This window comes from Varanus komodoensis, unplaced genomic scaffold (assembly GCF_004798865.1).
Source record: "Varanus komodoensis strain SLA01 unplaced genomic scaffold, ASM479886v1 scaffold55, whole genome shotgun sequence".
In the NCBI taxonomy this organism is placed as follows: Eukaryota; Metazoa; Chordata; class Lepidosauria; order Squamata; family Varanidae; genus Varanus; species Varanus komodoensis.
The window spans coordinates 2,918,712-2,938,201 of NW_025336157.1; the positions used below are offsets into that span (position 1 = coordinate 2,918,712).

Sequence of the window (19,490 nt, forward strand, 5' to 3'; positions counted from 1 at the left end):
ACCCCGAACGCTGCCCCAGCCCTTGCCTGGAAAGGGGCTCTGTTGTGCCACGAAGGGGCGGGGTCTCCGACCCAACATGACCTCAGAGGTGAGTGCACGAAGGGAAAGGGTCCTTAAAGATCTCTCTTGCCCTGGATAAACATTGGAGAATCCTCTCTTCCTGCCCGTCCAAGCCTGGGACATCCCTAAGGCTGAATTTTCCCATTTTCACGGGTGCCGACATTTGTAGTAAAAACACGGGCGGCGGGTCCTTCCAAGTCTGCTTTTCTTTCCAGCTTGGCTGGGTCATCTGTGACTCAGGCTTGCGGGAACAGGAAGATGGGTGACCGGCATTTGGGGATGGGCAAAGCCTGCATATGATGTCGGGCTCGTGGCCACAGGGACAACGTCAATATTAGCTGAAGGCAGCACATGGTACTTCAGGTGTTTGGTGAACATTTAGGATGCTTCCAGCTGCTAGCACTAAAAATCAAAAGTTATTTGTGCTGTTTCTCTGGCTTTTCTTCCTTAATGGATTTTTTAATAAGCAAAAAGATGGGAGAAATGAGATAATGCTGATAATGTAACTATTTGTCATCCAGACCCCCCCCCCCCCGGTTAAATTCCATGGGTAAGGAATGATACTGCACAATAAAACTGTTTTCCTAAGGCTGTTTACCCCTCTTTTGAGAACTTTCTACCTGAAACAAGGAAGCATTTGTGTTATTATATAGTGCAAAGTTCTGCCATTGAAAGAAAATGGGCTGCAATTCTGTGCATGTCTACTTGGAAGCCAGTCCCACTGTATTCAGTGGTGTTTACTCCCAGGTAAGCTGGGAGTAAGCACCGCTGCGAAGTTGTGGCTGTTTAGAATAGACGTTGTGGCTGTTTAGAATGGGTAAATATTCTGTAATGCCCTATTTTCAGTGATAAGAAAACAGATTCTTGGTTCAGTATCTGGACTGTGCCTTTTTTTCTCCTTGTAATAAGGAGTCCAGTAATAAGGCCTGGTGGGGTTTGGGGGTTTCTTTTGCTCCTGGTGGAGAGAGACCTGTAAAATAGCCAGTCGGTTGGTTTCATAGGAATCCTGGAAGTGGAGGGTGTCTGCGTTCCGAATTCATCTGCAAGTTGGCACATTGTAATAGTGAACGGGATGGCTGGAGGTTGAGTGGATTTGAAATACATAGTAGTCTAGGTTGGAGCAGGTGGAGGTGGGGTACCTCCCGTTAGATCAAACTCTGGGCTGAATGGTCCGATGGAGCTCTTTCGATGGTCATTTGTGTGAGGTCGCTTCATTTAAATGCTGCCGCACGGCTGCTGACCTGGCTCGGTTTGCCCGGTGGGCCGCTGGTCCTTTGCGCCATGACGGTGTCACAACTTTGCACCTTGCACAGGTTACAGAGGCAAACTGAGCAAAGGTATTTGGGGGTGGGGTGTCTGTAACCCTTCGTGAGAGATGCGCCAGATAAGGGCTGGCTGGGAGATGAGGCTGTTCTCGGAAAAAGGGGGAAATGTGTTGGCTTAAAAGCTACACTCCCCAAACATTCCCTGTGTTCTTATTTAATGAAAGGGATGGCTATTGATTGATATTAAATCCACTTTTAAAGGTTAAGAAATAACACGTTTCTGCTAACATAATATCATACAGTTGGAAGGGGCTTAGCAGGCCGTTGGGTCCAACGCCTGTTCAGTTCAGGACTCTGGTCCCCCATCCAGATTTCAACCAGCTCTGCCCCTGCTTGGCTTCCAGGATTAGGCAGGATCAGACACGTCAGGCTACACAGAAGCATTGGGCAGGGTGGACATGACCAAGAGATTTTATATGGATTTTATATGGATTTTAACTTGTTTTATCTATGTTGTAAGCCGCCCCGAGGCTTCGGCGAATGGGGCGGCATAAAAATGTTTTAATAAATAAATAAATAAATAAATAAGAGTGGGAAATAAAACCCTGCTTCTGTGAAGCTGAGGGGCAGCACTCCCTCTTTGTAACCACATTCTTGCTGAGGCCAAGGGTCAGTCTAGCTGAGCCTCCTGTTTTGAAAAGGAGCTCCAAAGCATGTCCCATGAAGATCTTTTCCCTTCTCTGTCCGCTGTCCCTCTCGTGTCTTCCTTTGGGGGTAGAGTGCTGCTGAATCTGGAAGCTCGCCATAGTTCTGGCTGCGGAGGCACCTCTAGAACTTGTCCTTCTCATTTTTCAAAGCACTCCAAGTGGTGAGTTCCAGAGAATGGTGCGAAGAAGCACTTTCTTTTGTCCGCCGGAGTTCTACCGGCAAGCAGCTTCTGCGGGGGACCCCGAGCTGCCCCGTGGCGGGAGGGGAGGATCCCGGGGGCATGCCGCTGGTGCGCTCACGCTGTTTCCTCTCCTGCAGTGAATTATTCCCGGCCGCCGCTCCCTCCGGCCATCTGCCCTTCTGACCACCATGACTCCATGCCCGTAGTCTGCTACCCGTCCAAGGAATCAATCCTCAGCCCACGGCCACCCGAACGCAGTGCTGTAATGCGCCGCACCACTGTCCTGGCGCTCTTCTCCGTGGTCCTGGTCTACCTGATCACGGGCGCCTTCGTCTTCCGCCAGCTGGAAAGGCCCTATGAAGTCCGCCAGCAGGTGAAGGTCCGTGCCCACCTGGAGCAGTTCCTGAGGCTGCACCAGTGCGTGTCGACTGACGACCTGGAAGACCTCATCCAGGTGAGGGAGCGCGGCCGGCGGGGGAGGCGTGAGCAAACGCTGCCAGGGCTGGCTGTGCTGAATCGGGCCCAAATCCCCTCCAGGCCAGCGCTTTGCCTCCGCGGTGGGCAAGCAGATGCCCCGTGGGGAAGCCCATGAGTGCCCAGCTCCGTTTCCCAGCGCGTGGCACTGAAAGGCGTACTGCCGTTGCTACCAGAAAGAGAGAGGAGCGGGCAATGGGGCTCTGCTGAGTCCGAAAGAGGTGGAACCGGGAGGGAGGGAGGCCAGCTCTGAGACCTGGCCCAGCCCCTGGGCGAGGGGAGGCTGTGTCAGTGGCTCCGCTTGGCATCATCGCTGGGCAGAGGACCAACGGCCTTTTCCGCAGCCCATTTCCAGACGCTCCCTGCCCACGGAATGGCCCACACGGCCTTCCCAGCTCAGCGGCCTGCAGACAGGGCTTGAGTGAGGTTGCATCCAACCAGGCTGGGGAAGGCTTCCCTATAGAAACAGAGGTGCTTGTTTGTGATACTCACATACCATCCAGGTATTCTATATCATGATTTCTTTTTTAAAAAGTCATTTTAGATTGCAATTCATTGGCCGTACTGATGGGAGTTGGGATTTGAGGTGCTTGGAAGTCGCCAGTTGGGGAAAGGCTGTTGGAGCATCTCGGCTTCCGTCCTCTGCCCCCTTCCTTCCCTCTTCTCCCACCAGCCCCAGCCTTTGGTCCACTGCCCCTGTTGTCCGAGGTTCAACCCCACCTTCCGGATGTTGCATAAATTTTTGCCACATAAGCTGGTGTGGCGTGACGTCCTTTTGGAAACAAATACATGAGGAAAGCATGATCTCCCAACATTAAGGGCGTCGGAAATTCACAATTTTGGCTGCCGAGTAGGAACGGCCAGGCATGCGCTCTCTGTGTGGCACGTTGTGAATAATACTGCCCCACAAGCTACATGCATGCGGAAATTCTGCTGGCCTGCCAGAGACTGGTGGGGGGCATGGGGAGCTGCATTTAAACGCTGGCCATGAGGGAGAGGAGCTTCTCTCTCCCGGCTCCCAGCTCAGTTTCTGTGTTGGGTGCACAGGAGGGATGCTGCCCTCCCTCCCTCCCTCCCCTGCCAGCTTCACCTACAAGTAATTCCCAGTCACGCAAGGCTTCCGTGCAGATGCCTAAATAAAAGACTTGCTGCGCATTCAGGCACATGTGCTTTGCAGGTACTGCTGACTCTGAAACTAACCAAGCGCAGGCCAAAGGACCCTCCCTTCACAAGCTAAAAAGCTCCTCTCTCTATCTGAGAGCTAGGCAGGTCCTCCAGTGGTTTGGCCTTTAATATTGCTCCTTGCCCTTCCTCCTAGCAATTGAGCGATGCTATGGGAGCTGGCGTGGACCCCGTCATCAACAGCACGAACGCCAACAGCTCGCACTGGGATATGGGCAGTGCATTCTTCTTCGCGGGCACCGTCATCACCACCATCGGTATCCCAGGATTGGCTTTGGGCTTTGGGGCAGGAAGCGGGAGGCTCCCGAGGCAGAAAGGGGCTTTTTATGCCCACCCAGAGCATAGGAAGCAGTGTTTAAGTGTTTGGGAGTTGACTGGATTGAATGACGGGGTCGGTTTGGCTGCGGCTCCGGGGAGAGCATGGAATGGGTTCGGGAAAGGAGCTACGCAGCCTTTACACCTGGAGGCCCACCCAGTTCAAAGATGCTCTTGTGGGCCGCATTTCTGCGTTGGGGGTGGGGCCAAAGGCAAGAGGGGCGGGGCAAAAATACCCTCCCAGATGCCATCACTTCCTCCCAACCCTTCCTGCCAGTAAGAAAGCTTTCATGGAAGCATTTCAGTCTTTTAGAATGGGGGAGAAAACCTGCTGAGAAGCCACCACTTCGTCAGTGGTCAAAAGAAAGGGATTGGGGCATGACAGTTGTGGGGTCCATGGCTGTTTTGGCCCCTGCGCCTGGGAACTCCACCCCTGCAAGAGGCTACAAGAGTGGGGAGCAGGCTGATCCAGCGGTTTCTGCAAAGACCGAGGAAGAGAAATCCCATATGTGTGTTTCTCTCCTGAAAAGAGTAGCCTAAACCCTGAGTTCAGTTCCATTTCAGCCAGGCCTCATACCTGCCTGAATATCTGGATTATTACCCATATCTGAGTAATACTCCAGAAACGAGGCCCCTGAGAATGCGAGCAGAGCCTCTTCCCTTGCCCCGCAGCGTATGAAGGCTGTAAGAAGAGTTTTGGGGGCTTGCACCCATGGCTGACCTGGGTCCAGCGCTCGCCTTCCAACGGAGGCCCACCAAAGCTTTCGTGCACGTCATGGGAGGTCCCCACACTGCAGAGGGCTATTCTGACGCCTCCCATGGCAGCCCCACAAAAAGCATCCCACACCCAGGGGAGGCCCCAAGTGTAGAAATGAGAGCATAGCCCTTTGGAGCACAGAGCGCTCTCTTTCCTGCGTGCTGACTCTGTGCCTCTTTCCTCCCCATTCTTGCTCGAAGGGTACGGGAATATCTCCCCCAAGACCAACGCCGGGCAGCTGTTCTGCATCTTTTATGCGCTGGTGGGAATTCCTCTTTTTGGGATGCTGCTTGCAGGTGTTGGGGACCACTTAGGATCATCTCTCCGGAAAGCCATTGGCAAAGTGGAGGATATTTTCTTGGTGAGCCAGTCCACCCCCCACCCCCCACAGTTCACTTTCTGCCTCTTGTGGAAACTCTGCTCCTAGGTTTCTACAGCAATTCTGCAAGCGTCAGCTGGGCAGCTTCGTTGCTGGCGCAACCCGTAGGGTTTGGTAGTGCTCCAGCAGCAAGAAAGCTCTATACCATGAGGTCATCTCTTCCTCGGATGGACCTCGCAGGTGGGCCAAGCGGTGCCTAACAGCCCTCCCTTTAAAAGGGAGTTAGCTATTTTGGGGCGCAGCACTTCAGGGATACTCTCCCTTTGGGCCAAATCCAACCCCTCCTGGGGTCCCAGTCTGAGCTTAGCTCCTTTTCAGCCTCGCAACAACAGCCCTGTGAGGTAGACTGGGCTGAGAGTCTGCGACTGGCCCAGCGTCGCCCAGTGAGCCTCACGGATGACTGGGGACCAGAACCTGGGTCTCCTGCGTCCCTCCTCCACGGCCCGTGACATTTATTTCCATGTGAGGTTGTGGTGGCCGCTGAGTGGCTTTCAACCTTGTGGAGAAGAAGGCCCTCCTGGTACTGATACGCTGCTTCCAGCAGCAGAGGCAGTCTGTCTGAGCGTACTGGTTGCTGGGGAACATGGACAGGAGGGTGCTGTGGGGTCCTGTGGGTACCTGGCTGGCCAGTGTGTGCCATGAATGCTGGGCCAGGCGGGCCTTGGCCTGACCCAGCAGGACTCGTCCGATGTTCTCCTTGCCCGCAGAAGTGGCAGGTCAGCCCCACCATCGTGCGGGTCCTCTCAGCTCTGCTCTTCATCCTGATTGGCTGCCTCCTCTTCGTCTCCCTGCCAACCATCATCTTCCAGCGGGTGGAAGGCTGGACGCTTTTGGAGAGCATCTACTTCGTGGTCATCACGTTGACCACCATTGGATTTGGCGACTACGTGGCAGGTGGGTGCCGTGGGCGAGCCCGGTGGAAGCAGAGGTGGACTGAACCGAGAATGCCCTTCCTCATCCTCTCCCTCCCTCCCTCCTGAGAGACCAGATGTAGTAGCGGATATTCAGAGCCAGACGCAAGGTGGGCATGTCGTGAGCAGAGCCGGCTGGAGCCGGGGGTCAAACTAGATGGCCCGGGAGGACCCTTTTGACTCGCTCTGTTTCTTCTATGTTTCTGTCACAGCATGCCTTTGATTTAGACGGGCAAAGCCGAACACGCTAACCCAGCCTTCCCCAAGCTGGTGTCTGCCCCATGCGTCAAACCACAACCCTCCATATCCCTGTCCGTGGCCTGTGCCGGCTGGGATGGATGGGAGCTTGTTCATTCGCCCGGCCTCCCTCTCCTGTTCTTCCTCACAACAAGCTTGCGAGGTAGTTTAGTCTGAGCGTGAGACCGGCCCACGGCCACCCAGTGGGCTGCATGGCCGGGTCGGTTGGTCTCTCCAGTCCAACACGGTGCCACACTGGCTTCCCTTGAAGCTGAATGCCAGGGCTGAATTCGAAAAGGCGCCAGGGTGGAGCAGAGTGTTCAAGCACTCGCACTCTTCACTTTGCCGGTTACAGTTCAGATCCTGCCCTCTTCCTGGGATGGTACCCAGGATGATGCACCTGGGATTCAGGCCACAGGCACAGCTCGCATCCAAGTCCTGACCCTGGCAAGAGATGCTCAGCTTTTCCAAGGTCGTTTTGTCACTCTTTTTCCAGGCCATCCCTCACGGCCCTTCACAGTTTAGGAGGGCAGCACTTGGTGTGGGCAGACTGGGAGACTGGGACAGTCGAAGCGTGTCTGTCGCTTTTGTTCCTCTTAGGCGATACGAGATTGGAAGACCACCTCTGGTACCAGCCCCTGGTGGTGCTCTGGATCCTGCTCGGCTTGGCTTACTTCGCCTCCATCCTGACCATGATCGGCAACTGGCTGCGGGTCCTGTCCCGCCGCACGAGGGCCGAGGTGAGCCTCCTGGTGGCACCCATGTGGGCCACCGTCCACCTGGGAGTTTCCCCTGCCCTGCAGGGCAGCCTCCGCCAACCTGGCGTTGTCCGGATGTGTTGGGCTGGACAGTCCCATCATTGCTGGCCCGATGACGGGAGCTCCAGGCCAACGCATACGGAAGGTACCAGGTTGCTCCAAACTAGTTTTCTTTCCTCCCCTGCACTTCCCTTTCTCAGAGATCCCCAAACTTTTTGGGTCCATGGGAGCACTTCTGGAATTTTAAATGTCATCGGTGGGCTCACAAAGGGCAGCCACGGGGGCTATGGCCAGTCGCAAAACATTCATTTCCTTGAAGACGAGCTAGCATGATTAAAAGGCATTCTTTGATTACGGTTGTTTGTGGGCTCTTCAGGTGATGTTGTGATCTTCCAGTTTTGCCTCTATTTTTTTCAGAGCCCTTTCCCGTTTTCTTTTTAAAATTGGGAAAAGGTGCTGTCGTATTGCAACAGGGAAAACGGCGCTCTGTCTCCTTGTGTATGTCCGCTCTTCTATTTATTTTATTTATGTATTAGATTTATACCCTGCTTTTTTCCCTTACAAAGCAGCTCAGATCATTTTCCTTCTCCTGCTCTCACTGTGATCCCCACAACAGCTATCCCATGGGGCAGACTGGGCTGAGAGTCCCTTGTATTTATTTTTAATTTTTAATTTATTATATTTATATCCCTCTTTTCCCGCAAGGAAGCCATAAAGGCTTCCATTGTTCTCCTTTCCATTTTACCCTTGCAGTAGCTCTGTGAGGTGAGCTAGCCTGAGTGGCAGTGTGGTGCAGTGGTTAAGAGCATGGGGCTGGGACTCAGAGGATCCGGGTTCGAGTCCCCGCTCGGCCATGGAGCCGACTGGGTGACTTTGGGCCAGTCACAGACTCTCAGCCCAGCCTCCCTCACAGGGTTGTTGTTGTGGGGATAAGATGGAGGAGGAGAATGATGTAAGCTGCCTTGAGCCCTTTGCAGGAAAAAGGCAGGATATAAATCGGAAAAAAAAATTCCACTGCTTATTCTTATGAATCACCACACAGAGAAAAAGGTTTTGTGACATATTGCCGAGTAAAGGTTGTGGAAATATTCCCTGTATTAACTCAAATACATGGACCAGTCCCTTCAAGCTGACTACGTGCTCCGTGTCTTTCCAGCACTGGCCTTATGCAAAAGCTCTTTTAATCCCCATAATCCCCAGCTATCCTGATGAGGACCATGGGTTTTGTAGTCCAGCGGGCCCAGCAGGCCGCCGGTTCAGGCAAATGTGTGCTCCAGTAATGCAAATAGAAAAAGAGAACATGCAACCGCCAAGGTTTGGAACATCTCCTGGTTTCGCCAATTAAAAAACCAGATGGCATCAGCTCTGCACACGCGCTCATTAAGTGTCTTGCTTAATTGAAAGCCATTTCTTTCTCATTGACCCTGGCAATCATATGAAAGGCAATTTAAATCAGGTCGCAACGGTGGCGTCTTCTCCATAGGAGCACGTGACTTGGGAAGGGGAGTCGGCGCACTGCATCTGGGGATCCTGGGAGAGCGTGTACCTTTTCGTACCAGCCCCCCAGTTATTTGGCGGGGGGGCCGCAAAGAGGAGCTGCTCCTTTTGCAGGGAGCAGTGGGAAAGCAACACCTTCGAGCAGCGGAGGGGCCTGCAAGTCTCGGGTGCTTGGCCAGACGTCTGCACCACAGGCAGAGAATATTTCCACGCAAGCGCAACCGGACCATCCCGGGAGGCTTGGGAAACAAGTTGGATTCGTATGTGTGGTGGGGGCTAAAATCCGTGGAGAATGGATCGAGGGAAGACATTTCCTGTATTCTCCCATTTTTCCCTCAGGCCTTCACACCTCTCGTGCAGCCTAGGACAGAACTGCAGCCGTTCAGGGCAGACGAAGGGAGGTAGTTCTGAATACAGCACTACAAGGGTAGCTCAGTTGTGTGTGTGTGTGTGTGTGTGTGAGAGAGAGAGTGCACTTGTCGCAACCCTCTAAGACCCCTGGAGTACCCGAAAGGGTAGCTTATCGCGAGTGGCACATTTCTGCAGCTTCAGTTCTGGCCCATGAGAGCTGACGTCAAAATGGCGTGGAGATGCCTTAATGCCAGCACATGTTTCGCTTGAGGCCCCTGATGGATCGCCTTCTTAACTTGCGGAAACTTAACAAAACGTTCTTACAATGCCTGGGAGAATAAAAAGGGATCTTCATCAGGACTCCAGAAAGATGTTGGTGGAAGCAGCAGGCGAGGCTCTCTGGGGAGAACGTTCAAAACGGGGTGCCTTCGGGCGAGCTGGCTCTGTAAAAATCCCGATTGGACCCATGCTAGGAGTGTGAGTGTGTGGGCGTTTGTGCGCAAGCAAGAGAAAATGGCAACTGCGCTTGCGCCTTCCCAGATGTACGCTCTGGGAGCAGGAGTGGCTCGAGAGCCCGGTCCAACGTGGCGCCTCTTGTCTTGTCTTTGTGCGCTTCTCCTCTCCTGCAGATGGGAGACCTCACGGCTCACGCCGCCTCCTGGACCGGCAACGTGGCGTCGCAGCTGCGCGTCCCCAGCATGACGCTCCCGGAGAAGCTGCACAGGGTGGGCACCCTGAAGGGGAAGCCCCTGTCCCCGTCGGCAATCCTCCAGCAAGGGGAGAGCCAGGACCCCGCCCTGCTGCAGCAGTTTCCCTCGCAGCCCCCGGCCTTGCCGGCACCGCCGTGCCCCAGTTCGTCGCCGGGGACCGCGCAGCGGGTGGCCCACCTGAACGCCCTCAACGCCGTCCCCGTGCGGCCCATCGACTACGTGGGCGAGAACCTGGCCTTCATCGACGAGAGCTCCGATGCCCTGAGCGACGGGGGGCCGCCCTCGGCCAAGCCGCCCCGCCGCCTGCGTCCCCGCGCCCGGCACCGCACCAACCCCAGCGAGCCCCCCGGGCTGCCCATGATCCTGCTGAGCCGGACCCGGGACAAGGGCGAGTCCGTGTAAGGATGTGGCCGGGCCGAGGCCTGGCTTGGAGCGGTTTCCCACGTGCGGTGCGGCTCTCCTCGTTCCCGTTTCCTGTGCCGGCGGAGCGCAGCCCGACGCGCCTCGGCTCGTTTTCCACGCGGTGCTAACTGGACGCCCACCATTGTGCCCTGCTGTGCCGTGTGCCACCAAGTGGGCAGTCTCCTTTCCGTTGACAGGAAGAATTCCCCACCCTCTTGGCAGTGCCAGCCGAGTCCCCTCCTTTCCTTAGGGCAGCGGTGCAGTAGTCGAACCAGGATTCGCGGGGACGGAGGACATTATCTGCCCCCCCCACCCACCCACGGCACGCACACGGCCCTCCTGTGCCTCTCACAGCTCCACTGCAGTCGTCACAGTAGCTCCTCGGAGTGGGTTTTCCCAGTAACCATGTGCTACCCTGAGCTGTCCTGTGGTATGCGAAATTTTTTAGCATGGCTTGATCGTCAGGAGTTGGCCTGTGAGAGAGGAAATGTGCTAGATCGGGTCTGTTGCTGTCGGTCAACGGAGGGACCTAAGTTTTTGGACTTTTCTCTGGGATATGGTCACAAGGAGCACTTGCACTTCAAAACGGACCACTGCACCTCTGCTTTAGGGTCGGCCGAACACTGGCACTGTCGTTCTCCTCTCCGCACGATGCCCCGAACTCCCTCTCCCCGCTGCACTAGGATTAGCGTCCTGCGTCCCGGGTTCAGTGGTGGAGTCTCACTCCGACCTGTTCTGGTTGTGCTGGCCTTCCTGGACCTGCATCTCCCCGGAGGGCCACATCCACTCCGGCTCCAAGCACCAGGCCTGCTTCCTGTTGCATGCTCCTCCGATCGCCACCCTCAAGCGTGCACGCACAACCCCCTCCCTCTTGTGAGTCAGACTGTGAGCAAAACTACACAATGGGCTTTCAGTGAATTGTAATTGTTGTTTTCGTTTCCTTTCTCCGGGGGAGTCCGAGGAACTGAGGTGGTTTTCATGTTCTGCTAAGGCAGCCGTCCCCACATTGGTTCTCTCTAGATGCGTTGGACTACCACTGCCAGCATCCCCAGCAAGCCATGCGTATCACTGAGTGGCTTTGGGCTAGTCCCTGGCACTCAGCCCCATCCTGCCTCATGGGGCTGCTGTGAGGATCAGATGGTGAGGGAGGGTATCCTAAACCTGCCTTTGGCTCCTTGGAGGAAACTCAAGATTGAAATGTAACAAATCAATAAACCTCCCTTCAGTCCCAGCAAGTGCAATCAGTGGTCAGCAGTGATGGGAGTTGTAGTCCAACACACCTGAAGGGCACCAGCCCGGGGAAGGCTGAACTAGGGCTATCTTGCAAGAGACATGTTGGCACCTTCACTGAGCTACAGTTCCCAGGATTCTTTGGGTGGAAGCCATGACAGTTCCACACCCATCAACCCCCTACAAGATTGTGGTGTACATAGACCTTCTTGTCCTGTGTGGTACGGTGTGTCTGGGAAGCCTGTACTGGTGGGGGAGGTGGACGTTCCCAACGTGTGAGCTGTATCTCGCCATCTAGCAGGGTGTCTCTGTTTTCTCTCCCCTGAGTCATGGGCAAGAGGAATATAAAATCTGAAATGTGCAGCGTGTGTACCCCACCGGGGCTTTCCCCCAGGGGTGGCTTGGTCGACGTTCGGCAGCTGCCCCAAGCGTCGGGGCGTGGAGTAGGGGAGCAAGGGGCCCTTCTCATTCTGTCTTCCATCCTTCACCTCACAAACGTGCCTGTTCTCAACTCTGTATCTTGGAAGCATTTATCTTACTGGGGTGGGGGGAGTTCTTGTCTTCCAGAAATTAAAACCAAAACTACACAAGCGGGTCCTGTCTGTGTGTTTTGTGTTAATTCTCCGGAGAGGAGGATGCCTGGCTCGGTCACGACATCAATCCAGTGTGGCTGCACGAGCAATGCTCTTTCTTCTGAGCCCAAGGCTGGGCCTGGAGGTGCAGCTGTGTGCTCGCAGATTCGGCACGGGGCCCTCCTCGGAATCTTATTTACGCTTATTTCAAATCCTTTCGTTAGATTGCTTTAGTGACTTGCAAGCCCACCAGCGAAGCTGCAACGGAGGCCCTCCTGCTCATTCGGTTGAGTGGAGGCCCCGGGCACCTGCCCCGGAGTCCTCCTTTGCTGGTGTTAAGGTTGTGAGAACACTTAAGATACGCACTGTACAGTCCTGGTCGTGGCACCTACAAAGGGACATCGTAGAGCTGGGAAAAGTGCAGAAAAGTGTCAAGAGGCCGAGGCCCTTTGGAGAAAGGTCACAACAGCCGGCCTAGAAGGAAAGGTGAGTGAGCGGAGACACCACAGAGGCACGCACGATGCGAGGGGGTGGCGAGGGGGGGATTTTTCTCCCTCTCTCCTAATGCTAGGACCCGAAGGGGTTATCCATGCAGCAGGACGGTGGGAGATTCAGGGCAGATCGAAGGAAACACAGCTTCACGCAGTAAACAGCTAAACTGTGCGATTCATGTGCACGAGATGTAGCGATGGCCACCCATCTGGATGGCGTGAAACGGGGGCATCGGGCACATTGGCGGAGAAGGTGGTTCTGTGCTACCAGCTACAGAGGTATTACACTTAACGCATCTCAGTTGCTGGGGAACATGGGTGGGAGAGTGCTGCTGGTTGGCCTCTGTGTAGACAGAAGGTTGGGCAAAGCGGATCTTCAGTCCGATCCCGCAGGGGTCTTCCGTTCCTCAGCATTAGGCGCAAGAATGCCAGTGTTTTGCACTAGGGTATGTGTCCTCTTTTGCAGAAAGCATCCTCTGTGTTAATTGCAGTCTTTGCTAATTCAGTCTAAAAGTCAGAGCTGCAAAGAGAGAGAAGGTGGCCCTGGAAGTTTTCCATCAACAGTTAGCACCTGAAAAGCAGCTGGACAGGCAGGGACACAGGAAACCGGCCACGGTTTCCCACCCCACGGTGAGATTTCTTCTATTTAAATTATGATAATTTCTATATCTGCATCTAGGGGTACAAAATGGCCTGTGCAGTGTTTATGTGGGTCTTTATTTTACTTTTGGTGAGGCCATCTCTTTCTGCTTGGGTTAAGCTTTCCCTCTTCATTTTCAATACATCCAAGGATGTACTTATTTGTTTCAAGAAAGGTTACGCAAAATGGATCCGAGAGAGAGAGAGGTGGCAATGCCCTAAGGACTTCTAATGGGCCTTGTATTCTAATTAATAGATTTTCTAATGATCTGTGAAAGGGGATGGGAACATGGAGAAAGAGGATGGTAATGGACTGAAAATCCCAGGTAATGCAGAAATCCTCTTTTTCCAAAGTGGAGGCATTTTTGCAGCGGGGATGCCAGCCAGCCAGCTGCTTGAGTGGCGGAAGGAGTGATGCAGCAGGGCCCCAAAAGAAACGCGAATTAACGTTGGAGGGCCAGCAAAGCGTGATCCGTTTGTGGAGGGAACCTGGGAAAGGACGGGGTTTGGTGCTAACTGGTGGCATCATTTTGGGATGGCGTCCAGGAAAATGAATTAGAGTGATGAATAGGTACTAAAGCTTAAGCTGTGTCGAGGGTGAAACAAATAATTTCTTTCCGCTGCTTTTTATTTATGGGGAACATGGGTATGTATTTTTAAAAATAATTTTATAATCTAAAGAGCCTAAGGTGTACATGGAGTGTATAGACTGAGACATTGATTGATGCGGAGGGGTGAGTTGCCCCCAAACAGATAATCCCCTCCAGTTTCTCTGATGAGACCTATTATTATTGTGGTTGTTGTTGTTATTTCAAATCCTTCCATCCCCAGGGAATTGTAGTTCTGTGGGCCGGCAAAGGTCACGACTTGCCAAAACCCCTTTCTTGTCACCCGCTGACAGCACCACCAAAAAGCAGTTTTACAGAATTCCTTGTGGGAATTCATGACAGTTAAGCAAACGTAACACCAAGAGACGTTTCTGTGGTGCATTTATTGGTTTGTTTTGCTAAATTTTCATCCCAGCCATCTGGCAAAACACGGAGGCGGGCTGGCTCAGCATGGGGACCCTTCAGTCCTCTATTTTGTCTCCTCGGCCACCCTGCGGGGCAGACTTCAAGTCTGGGAGAGACACTTGGAACCGGGCAAACATCGTGAGGCTGGGCTGCTGCAAGCAGTCGATCAAAGCAAGAAAGAAAGCCGGCAGCTGGGAGGGAAGGGAAAGGAAGGAGACGGAACCCCAGTTCTTGTTGTTTTCCGTTGTTGCCATGGCACTGAACAGCCACCAAGCCGCAGAAGCGTCTTCCTTCTCCCAAGCAAAGGGAAGGAGCAGCCGTTTTCCGATCCCTGCTCCACCTTGCAGGGGTACCGGCAGGAGGACATGGATTTTTAAAATTTATTTTTTGTTAAAGTGCATGCCCTTAGCCATCTGTGGAAAAGTGAAGGCTGAGGTCATCGTGAAAATTGGGGAGAGATTCATAGGCCAAGTCTGTGGAGCAGCTCCGAAGCGTCCTTTCTGATTCTGCTTTTCTAACTCCAACGTCTTGAAGCTGTTGCTGTTGGCTACCAAACTGATAGACTTACCCTGATCCGTAAGATCACACATGGCCACATTTCTGGGGCCTTTTCAACAGAGGAAGCTGCTTTCGTGGTCTGAGGCATTTTTCCAGTACAGAAGGTGTCTGGATCAGTAGCTGAACCCTACTCCAAGGCGGCAGGCCGGCTTAGGGGATGCAGGGGAGGCGGCAGGGTACACGCTGATGGGATTCAGACAACATGTTAACTCTCGCACAAGGACTGAACATGGGATGTTGTTAAAACCTGGGTTCAGGTGTTGTCGGAACCCACCTGCACTAGCACACAATGACTTCTTAACAACCCCCCTGGTTTCTGGCTGGTTTGTGAGCTGCTCATTGTTCTATGGGGTTTGTTTTCTTGCCTGGGTTGGCTCAACAACAACCCGCAGATCACCCATGCTCAACCCTTGTCATGTCTGAACCCAGTCGCTGCTCTGTTGTGACCTGCAGAACTGGCGCTGCTTGCTCAGGGTGGATTATTTTTCCCAGGCAAACGGTCTTGAGAGCTTGTGGCTCATTGTAGAGTTGTTCGTACCTCTGTAATTAATTATTGCTGCTCCCTCGGGCAATAGTTTAGTATCTTCCATCCATGGATGCTGCTTCCCTCTACCTAAGTGTCGGGTTGGGATCCAGAGAATGATGGATGGAGGTTTCCCCAAAATAAATTGCTATTACTTATTATTGCAGTTATATTCTGCCTTTTCCCCCCTCGTGTGAGAAACCCGAGGTAGCACGCATGATCACCTTCCTCATTTTATCCTCACAACAATCGTGTGAGGCAGGTTGGACCAGGCCTGAGTGGTTGGCCCAGAGTCATCCACAAGCAGGAACTAGCATGCAGATCTCCGAGGTTTCTGTCCAGCTCGCCCACTGGTTCGCCGCAGTGGCTCTTACCCTTCCTTTATGGCAATCCTCTGGCGTAAATTAAGCCAAAAGAAGGCAATGCCGTGCAATGTGTCTCCTTGGCAGTAAGTCGCGAGTGATTCAGTGGGGCATATTCCCAGGTGAATGTTTGCAGGACTGCATCCGTACAGAGCAATCCCAGGTGTGTTTAGGTGTGGGGGGAAAGGCAGCATGGTGCATGCTGGGAGCCGGGAGCCATTTTCCGTCTCAACTTGAGTTTAGTGAGCTGGCTGAGGCCTTGTAATCCAACCACCTCGCTGTGACACCAATTGGGGTGGGGTATTTATCTGCAGGAACCTGTGTTAAGATGCAAAATATCTAAAATTACAGATTGCAGTGAAGCATTAAAAATCTCAACAGAACCCAAACCAACCAACAGCTAACCCTTACAGAACCAACAGGAAACAAACGAAAAACACCAAGATGATTAATTTTTTTTAGGTTCTTTCTAAAGATTATCAAGCAAGGAGTAGGAGGAAACCGTTCTTGAGGTGTGGAGTGCCACAACCAAGGAGACCCTCTAACCTGTTGGCCCCCATCTCATTTCAGAAGGTAGGATTGGCCTGTTTATCGCAATCAAAATGCCTCTCCTAGGACTTAGTTCCTGGCAGTAAAATAGCTTAAAATTAAACTATATTGTCATTTGGCCTCCTGCCTTTGGGCCCTGTTCACTGATCGAATATGGCCCCTCAGAATTTCTTCTAACGGACTGCAGTCCTCTGGCATCATGGCACAGTGTTACATTAATACAACTGATCCAGCGTAATGGGTTGTGAGAATAACAGGGGTGACGTAGGTGGACTGCTGAAGTCTACAGGAAGATGAAAGGCTTTTGGAGTTTGGGAGTAACGGCTTGGTAGAGATGCGACTCTGCAATTGGGGACCCGTGAGAAACAGCCATGCGATGATGGCAGCTGCCCATATCGCTTTCCTTTCTTTTCTCAAGAGGCTTCCGGATGGATAAAAGTGCGAAAAACATGGCAGAACCTGCCACTGCTCGGAACGCCACGCAGCAGGTAATTGGACCAGGGAGACATAAGGGAGATGTCCATGCCGGAAAAAGACTTGATTTTCTTTCGTTCGTTTGTTCGTTCTTTCTTTGGTGTAAATGTCTATATTCTGGACAATTCTTCCTTCTTTTTTAAATCTCTCGCCCCTCTTGTTCCCCCATTCTGCACAGTCTGATTTCCAGGGGCTTCACTGCCCTGAGCTCAGGAGTACAACCATCTCCCATTCCAGGTTTTCCGGATCGCATTGGCCTGTTCCTTTGGAATGTCTCTGTCTGTGGCCAACCATCATCTAAACCATTAAAATGGCTCTCGGGATGTTTGCAGATTTGACTGCACCTTGTGTTGCCAGTGGCCAGTGTCAAAAAACCCCTGCAGCTCTTCCATCTTTCCCTCCTTAATGGATTTTCTGTGGTGAGAAAAAAAGATTGAAGAAGTGATAGGAAACGTTGGCAGAAGGTTACAAATGGAATTACAAGGTTGTCTGGACACTGTAAAATTCTGTGAACGAAGCAGAGCGTTCATTGGAACAATAAAAGCCTTGGCTGGACGTGTTCCTTCCTGAAAGCTCAAAAGCTTTAACGCAAGCGTTTAAAAAAGAATGCCTGTCTAACTCTTCTTGATAGGATTGCTATAACTCTCTGAGATAAAAAGCAAAAACCAATTAACCACCACAACCAGTCTTAGAATACATCGCTCTTCCCCACTTTCTGTTTTCTTTTGAATATATTCCAGAGCAAAAGCCTACAGGCCACAAGCCCCTTCCCAACACCTACCAAAATTGGAAATGTTCCCCATTGCCACCTTCACCGATGTGTGCAGCTTAATTTAAGCTTAGCAAGGACAACCGGGTTGGTCTCCGACCTGGGTTGCTTATGGACAAAGGGCTCCTTGTTTTGACATCCAAAAGTAGGGGTGTTGAACCTCAGGCTTCTGGGCCAAATCCAGCCCACGTGAGGTCCCCAGACGGCCATGCCTCCTTCCCATGGCACCCTCCTGCCCTCCACCCCCGACCATTGCTTGGCTTCCTGGCTTTTCTCTGCCTGGAACCCTCGAGAAGGTGGGAATGTCATACTGGGGTAAAGCTAAAGGCCCAAACACACACACACACATCAGCCTAAACAATTAGGAAGCTATTGGATTTGTGGAGTATTTTTAAGGACCTCGTTCTGCAGCATGTTCTGGGAACATACAATGTGACATTCTCCTTGAAGGTAAGAGAGCAATCCTAAAGTCCCCAGAAGAACAGGCCAGGGTTCCTAAGAGTGCTCAGAAAAGCCCTTCCAAGGTTGGAGACCATGCTCTGACCTTGGAAGGGAGATTCGGGCACGACACCCTGACCCAGGCCCTGTGCAACTAGTGTGGAAAGGACTGCAGTGGTGGTCTTCTGTGGTTAGAAGATTGACCTTGGAGGAGGAGGAGGAGGAGGAAAGGGAGTGTTTTGGTTGGCAGGGAGGGGGAAAGATGTGCAAGGGCAGGGTATGAGATACCCTGCGTCTCCTCCCTCCCCTCAAAGTGTCCTTGCTAGACAGGCTGAAAAGTCCGCCTAGCAAAAATCTCCCAAGGGGAAGGGTGAGGAAGCAAAGGTGGCCTGCACCACTCCTCTACCCTGCCAGCTTCAGCACTGGAATTTCAGAAGACTCTTGAGTTTGGAGGCTCCCAAGCAAGGAGTGTGTGGATGGGAGACGACTCGGGAGAATGTTCCTTGCCCTAGAAGGGAAGCAGAATGTATGCTTGATGCCTCCAACGAAACCTCAGGGCCGTCGACTGGGAAGTCACATCTTCTGGAGAGGACAACTGTCAGATGTTCGGCCTGAGATGAGGGGTGATGGGGTTTGTAGCCAAGACATCTGGAGAGCTGCGAGTTGCCCACCTCTGCTGCCCATAAACAAGCCCAATTGTAACCCTGCAGGATGAAGCAGAAATGCTCTCGCTGTCCGAGAAGGCAATTCAGAAGGAAGTGGAGCGTCTCTTGGAAGACGAATTAGATACGTTCTTAGCTGAAGAAGAGAAAGTGGCCCAAGAGGAAGCGGAGGGCGCGACGTCGCAGGATGAAGGGGAGGAACCTGTGATGGAGAAGGAGCCCAGGGAAGAAATGGGCCTTCTATCATTGCAGGCTCATAAAGGACCAAAATTCCTGGAGGTCGTCAAGGAGGAAGAGGAGGAGGAAGAGATGAAGCAAGAAAGTGACCAACTAACTTTGTTGGGTGATGAAGAATTGGAGGTTGTGGGGGATGAGCGAGAGGCGAAGGAGGAAAGCGACCGCCTAACTTTGCTGAGTGAGGAAGAATTGAAGGTCATGGGGGATGAGGAAGGAGACCGCCTAACTCTGCTGGGTGACGAAGGCTTAAAGCTCATGGAGGATAAGGAAGAGACGAATGAGGATAGTGACCGTCTCACTCTGCAGGAGGAAGGGGAGGAACCTTCAGGGAAGCCAGAAGCGGGATATATGAAATTTTCAGAAGCAGTCCAGCAAATCATAAAGCAGAAGAGCGATAAAACAAGGTATCAGTTTCAGTGAGAAAAGGGGAGAGATCGCTTTGAGAGGCCTTAAAACTCACAGAGGTATTCGCAATCCATTTTGCACGGGGTGACTCTCTCAGTAGGGTAAAAGGCGTAGTGTTGCTATGCTGCCTCTTCTTCCTTAAAGAATAAAGGATTTTTATTTTTGCCCAGTAAGAGAAAAGTAGCAGCTGATAAAAGCACGGGGGTCCTTTTAAGTAGAAGATTAGGTCATACAACTGTATCATGTGGACGCTTCAGAGGCAACTTACAATAAAAACCTCGCTGGAAGCATCATTTAATATTTCTGAGCTTTACCCCCCAAAGCCAAAGTGGTCCCTTCCTTGGGCAAGGCCTCATGTCCTGGGCTGCCTTCTTTTCTGAG

The 19,490-nt window shown here is 52.6% G+C and overlaps 1 protein-coding gene across 1 annotated transcript in view; it reads left to right on the forward strand.

The window, feature by feature from the left end:
* KCNK4 (potassium two pore domain channel subfamily K member 4) overlaps window positions 1-19,124 on the forward strand; it is a 24,489-nt gene extending 5,365 nt beyond the window's left edge. The window contains exons 2-10 of the mRNA XM_044448381.1: window positions 2,104-2,193; window positions 2,352-2,668; window positions 4,007-4,127; window positions 5,143-5,303; window positions 6,029-6,215; window positions 7,070-7,209; window positions 9,705-10,183; window positions 16,543-16,612; window positions 18,516-19,124. Of these exons, the coding sequence (XP_044304316.1) occupies window positions 2,411-2,668; window positions 4,007-4,127; window positions 5,143-5,303; window positions 6,029-6,215; window positions 7,070-7,209; window positions 9,705-10,183; window positions 16,543-16,612; window positions 18,516-19,124 (2,025 nt within the window). The 5' untranslated portion in view covers window positions 2,104-2,193; window positions 2,352-2,410. The remainder of the gene's footprint in view (window positions 1-2,103; window positions 2,194-2,351; window positions 2,669-4,006; window positions 4,128-5,142; window positions 5,304-6,028; window positions 6,216-7,069; window positions 7,210-9,704; window positions 10,184-16,542; window positions 16,613-18,515) is intronic.
* The last annotated feature ends 366 nt before the right edge of the window (window positions 19,125-19,490 follow it).